Raw genomic sequence first — 3,135 nt, forward strand, 5'->3', positions numbered from 1 at the left:
GTGGCTGCGGTCTCTGCACCTGCCTGAGCTGCAGCCGTCTTCTCCAGCTCCCTTCTGTCTTCCGCGCGTCCCCCCAGTCCCCTTCCCTGACTCAGCAGCTGCCTTGTACATGGCATATCCCCAGCACCCGCAGGGATGCCTCTTCCAGTGGGTAGAGGGTGGGTGGGTGGATGCCTCACATAGACAGGGAGATAGATGGTGGGTGGGCAGGAGCCCCCCGGGTAGGCCTGTGTCCAGCGGCGCGATGCCCCTCACACCTGCTCCCTGTCTCCTGCCCCTCTCTTCCAGTCCCTCCTGCTGTTTAGCCGGTCCCTGGACACCAATGGTGACTGCACCCGCCTGGTGGCCGATGGCTGGCTGGAGCTGCAGCTGGTGGACGGCGAAAGTGCCATCCAGCTCCTGGCGGCTTCCCTGCGGCTCCGTGCCCGCTGGGAAGGCGCCCTGGATCGGCAGCTGGCGCACCAGGCCCGACAGCGGCTGGAGGAGGAGGAGGAGGAGGAGGAGGAGCCCGTCAGCCCCAAGGAGGTGGCCGCCCTGAGCAAGGAACTGCTGCAATTCACAGCCTCCAAGGTACCCTCTGCTGGGACGCCAGTGCCTGCCTCTGTCCACAGGGAGTGTCTGCCTCAGGGCTTGTGCCTCGGGGAGGGCTGGCTTCCCCTTTACTCCACGTGGGCACATTTGGGGTTTTGCAGGCCACAGAGGTCGTCACTTGCCCAAGGTCACTCCACTGGTCTGGGTGGAGCCAGGATTTGATCCCAGGAGCCTGGCTTAAAAGCCACACTACCCCCTGCTGCCCTGTTGACTAAGCGCCTTCTGTAAGCATAGCTGATCCCCCTTGCTAAGTCAAGGACGGGCAGGGTGTGAGAAGGAGGTCGGGGGTGTGTGCCCCAGGGTGGGAACTGAAATGCGCAGACTTGAAACCGCCCGACGCTTAGGTGGGGAGCAGGAATTGCTCCTGACTCTACTTCATGTGGGGGGGAGGTAGGGAGAGGGTGTAATCCAGGCGGACTTCCTGGAGTAGAGGGGTTTGAGGACAAACGTTCAGGAGCTAAGTGAGCCACGGAGAGGGGACCGAGGCTGACGTGCCAGGGGAAGGAGGGGTGAGGAGGCCAGACTCAAGATCTAAATGGGGTCCCACCAGTGACAGGGGCAGAAAAGGGGCCTGGGGAAGGCAATTTAGATGGGGGTGGGTCATCAGGTATATTCTAGACAAGCCCCTGGTTATGCATGTCTGCAGCCAAGTTGTGATTGGCTCAAGCACTTGGTTCCCATAACTGCAAAGTCTGAGGGAGGGCTTTAGGCACAGCTGGCTCCAGGTGCTCTGGTGGTGTCTCCCTGAGTCTGTCTGTCTCACTCTCCTGCCTCTCCTTCCTTAGCTTCCCTACAGCCTCCGGCGGCTCACGGGGCTCGAAGCCCAGAACCTGTATGTGGGACCCCAGACCATCCCAGTCACCCCCCATCTTCCTGGCCTCTTTGGCAGCTCCACCCTGTCTCCCCACCCCACCAAGGGGGGCTATGCAGTCACTGACTTCCTCACCTACAACTGCCTCACGGTGAGCATGAACCTGCCTCCCTGAAGGTGGGATTTTGGGAAGCCCCCATACCTGACCCCAGAGCCACATTACACCTTATCCAGGGATGTGGTTCCCAAGTGGGGCCTACGGCCCTGAGGGCTTCTGGGAAGGGTCCCAGGTGGGCAGTGGGTGGTGGGTGGCACTTGGCCGGGCCCCAGCCCTGACAAGATGGTCTGTGGCAGAGTGACACGGACCTGTACAGCGACTGTCTCCGAACCTTCTGGACCTGCCCCCACTGTGGCCTGCACGCGCCCCTCACGCCCCTGGAGCGCATCGCCCATGAGAACACCTGCCCCCAGGCCCCACAGGACGGGCCCTCAGGCAAGCACGGGGCTGTGGGGACCGGGCTACCTCTGCCCAGCTGTCTGCCCATCCCACAATGGTCTCCTGTGTGTGTGGGCACTTGCTAGAGGCTCCGGGGACTGACAACCTCCCCATACAGGCCTCGTCCTGAAGATCAGGAGCACCGGGCAGGGAGCCTGGGTGCCACCTCTTTCTGTCCACCTGTCGCCTGTGGTGTCTGTGTCGCTGTCTTTGTCCCTTCGTTTCTGTCTCTCTGTGGCTGTCTTCTTGTTCTTTCTCTGTCCAGCAGTTGTCTCTGCCTTGGCCATGTCCACCCTGTTGTCACCCAGGGATGCCACACGCTGGGGTTCAGCGTGGGAGGCAGCCCCGGGGCCATGTGCGCGTACCCCACTGGCTCTGTCTGCCTCTGTCTCCGTGTCCCTTCTTGTGTCTTTCTCTCGGCCTTTCTCACCGGCAGCGACGCGCAGTAAAGACAGGCCTGTGTGTTTTTGTCCATCCAGGAAGGCTTGGAGTTCCCCAAAGGCCAGGAGGGAACCTGACCCGCGGGTTCCTGGCATTGGGTGGGAGTAAACATATGCACTAGAGCACCACCCTCATAGCCTTCTTCTTTTCCCAGCCTTAGGGGCTGAGGAAGATGCCCCCGAGACCCTCCAGAAGACATCTGTCCTGCAAAGCCCCTACCACTGCGAGGCCTGCGAGAAGGACTTCCTGTTCACGCCCACAGAGGTGCTGCGGCACCGGAAGCAGCACGTGTGAGCCGCACCAGGAGCCCCACCCGCCTCCCCACAGCCGCCCCGCTCCCCTCCCTGCAGCCCAAGACAAGGGCAGGGCTCTTGCCTGAGCCCCCCAGCCTGGGCTTCGCCCTGTGGTCCTGTCCCAGGGCAGAGGGGGTGGAGCATGGATTGTGAATAAAACCTCACATGCTGACCCACACTGTGAAGCCTGTAGCTGCCCATCCAGAAGCAGCAGTTGCCCTGTTAGTCCTCCCCAGGGTCTAGCTTTCCTTCTTCCTGCTGTGGGTGCTGCCTGAGGGGTCCTGGGTAGGAGGAGCAGTAGAGCCAGCAGGGACCTCCCATGTCTCCTGATAACAGGTGCGGGTTCTTAGCGCCCCCACGGCCGCTCTCTCCTGAGTCCGTCCTCAGTCTCTCCTTCCCCTTGAAGTAGGGGAACCTTGAATTTGCCCATCAATCTGGGTCACTTTAAGAGTTGTGCAGCGGGGCTGGGGGACCCACTCCCAATAAGAACAATAAAGGCGGGA

At 61.7% G+C, this 3,135-nt stretch overlaps 1 protein-coding gene across 3 annotated transcripts in view; it reads left to right on the forward strand.

Annotated features, from left to right (window-relative positions):
- DHX34 (DExH-box helicase 34) overlaps positions 1-2,808 on the forward strand; it is a 46,317-nt gene extending 43,509 nt beyond the window's left edge. For all 3 annotated transcript variants that reach the window (XM_017500412.2, XM_017500410.2, XM_037728448.1), the window contains exons 14-17: positions 289-570; positions 1,377-1,553; positions 1,757-1,895; positions 2,500-2,808. In XM_017500412.2, the coding sequence (XP_017355901.1) occupies positions 289-570; positions 1,377-1,553; positions 1,757-1,895; positions 2,500-2,633 (732 nt within the window). In that variant the 3' untranslated portion in view covers positions 2,634-2,808. The remainder of the gene's footprint in view (positions 1-288; positions 571-1,376; positions 1,554-1,756; positions 1,896-2,499) is intronic.
- The last annotated feature ends 327 nt before the right edge of the window (positions 2,809-3,135 follow it).

This window comes from Cebus imitator, unplaced genomic scaffold (assembly GCF_001604975.1).
Source record: "Cebus imitator isolate Cc_AM_T3 unplaced genomic scaffold, Cebus_imitator-1.0 Scaffold266, whole genome shotgun sequence".
Classification (NCBI taxonomy): domain Eukaryota; kingdom Metazoa; phylum Chordata; class Mammalia; order Primates; family Cebidae; genus Cebus; species Cebus imitator.